This window comes from Seriola lalandi, unplaced genomic scaffold, assembly GCF_002814215.2.
Source record: "Seriola lalandi dorsalis isolate HSWRI2012SDOR001 ecotype SW California unplaced genomic scaffold, Sedor1 jcf7180002008121, whole genome shotgun sequence".
In the NCBI taxonomy this organism is placed as follows: Eukaryota; Metazoa; Chordata; class Actinopteri; order Carangiformes; family Carangidae; genus Seriola; species Seriola lalandi.
Window position 1 is genome coordinate 8 of NW_019478774.1, and position 1141 is coordinate 1148.

The 1141-nt window shown below is 42.8% G+C and overlaps 1 protein-coding gene across 1 annotated transcript; it reads right to left on the minus strand.

Moving 5' to 3' along the window:
• Positions 1–227: 227 nt before the first annotated feature.
• Positions 228–1127, minus strand: LOC111672291 (kinesin-like protein KIF17; the record flags this gene model as incomplete). The annotated part of the gene is made up of 3 exons (XM_023429691.2): positions 982–1127; positions 695–796; positions 228–417 (listed from the first exon to the last, which is right to left on the minus strand). Coding segments are annotated over exons 1-3 (370 nt in total), but the record flags the coding sequence as incomplete, so codon positions are not given.
• Positions 1128–1141: the final 14 nt, after the last annotated feature.

Here is a 1141-nt window from a genome sequence, read left to right on the forward strand (position 1 = left end):
CACACTTTTGACATAGGCCATTATACAACCGGGGGTAGAATTGCATGTTCCCCTCAACTGAGGATTCAGGCGATTTTACCAGAGGTGGCCAGCATCATGAGGGGGTGATTTAGGCAAAAAAAACATTTTTGTCAAAACATGACTTAGGCCATTATTTTAGGAAGGTGACGATATTAGATATATAGCTCAGTGTGTTAAAGGTATTGTATAAATATGTGTGTGCTCACCAGTGTTGCAGATCTCCAGGTGGATGGTGAAGATGGAGTGAGAGCGGGAGGAGTCTTTGTTCATCAGCGTGTAGCCCACTGCCCGGTTCCTCCAGCCCTGCTCTATGATTCTCTCACACTCCCCCACACTGTGCACAGTGTGCAAGGAGAGGTCCCGCACATACACCCCACGCTCTGGGTGCTCTTTCAGCTAGGGCATTCACACACACAATCAAAATGTGTCACCCTGTTCAAACACCTTCACCTTCAAGGAACTGTATATGCAACTTCTGTTCTTTGAAATCACCATGGCAACTTCTTACAGTTTTGTGTGCAAAACATAAGCACTGTTTTCACTTTCAGAATAGTCTGAGAAACAGGTTTCATTATCATTGTATTTATCAAAGAACATTAATCCCTTTGGCTTCTAATGTTACACAGTATATCCTGATTTGTTTATTGAAACAACAGTGCTTTAAGAGACTTACCTCCAATCTCTGTTTGGTGTCAGTTCCTAAAAGGTCTCTGATTTCTTCATTGTAAATCTCCAAGTAGGAGGCCCTCACCAGGAATTTGGTATTTTCTGCACACTAGCTTGCACATAAACATACAAGCATAATATTATTCTCTCTGAGCATGCATTGCTTAGATAGGCCTCATCATTAGACTGAAGCAAGTATGTAGATTGCACCAACAGAAAAAGTTTCACAAACAAGGTCTTTGCACTTTTTGCATGAAATATATGTGTGGCACAATTAACAGTTGCCCTGCCTACCTGAATACTCTCAAAGATGTGTTCAAACGCCCTCGGGATGACTCCCCTCTGGGCTGCAGGCTCGGACACCCCCTGCATTGTGAAAGACTTACCACTTCCAGTTTGTCCATAGGCAAAAATTGTGCCATTGTATCCCTCAGTGACACCCTGAAAAAAAAAA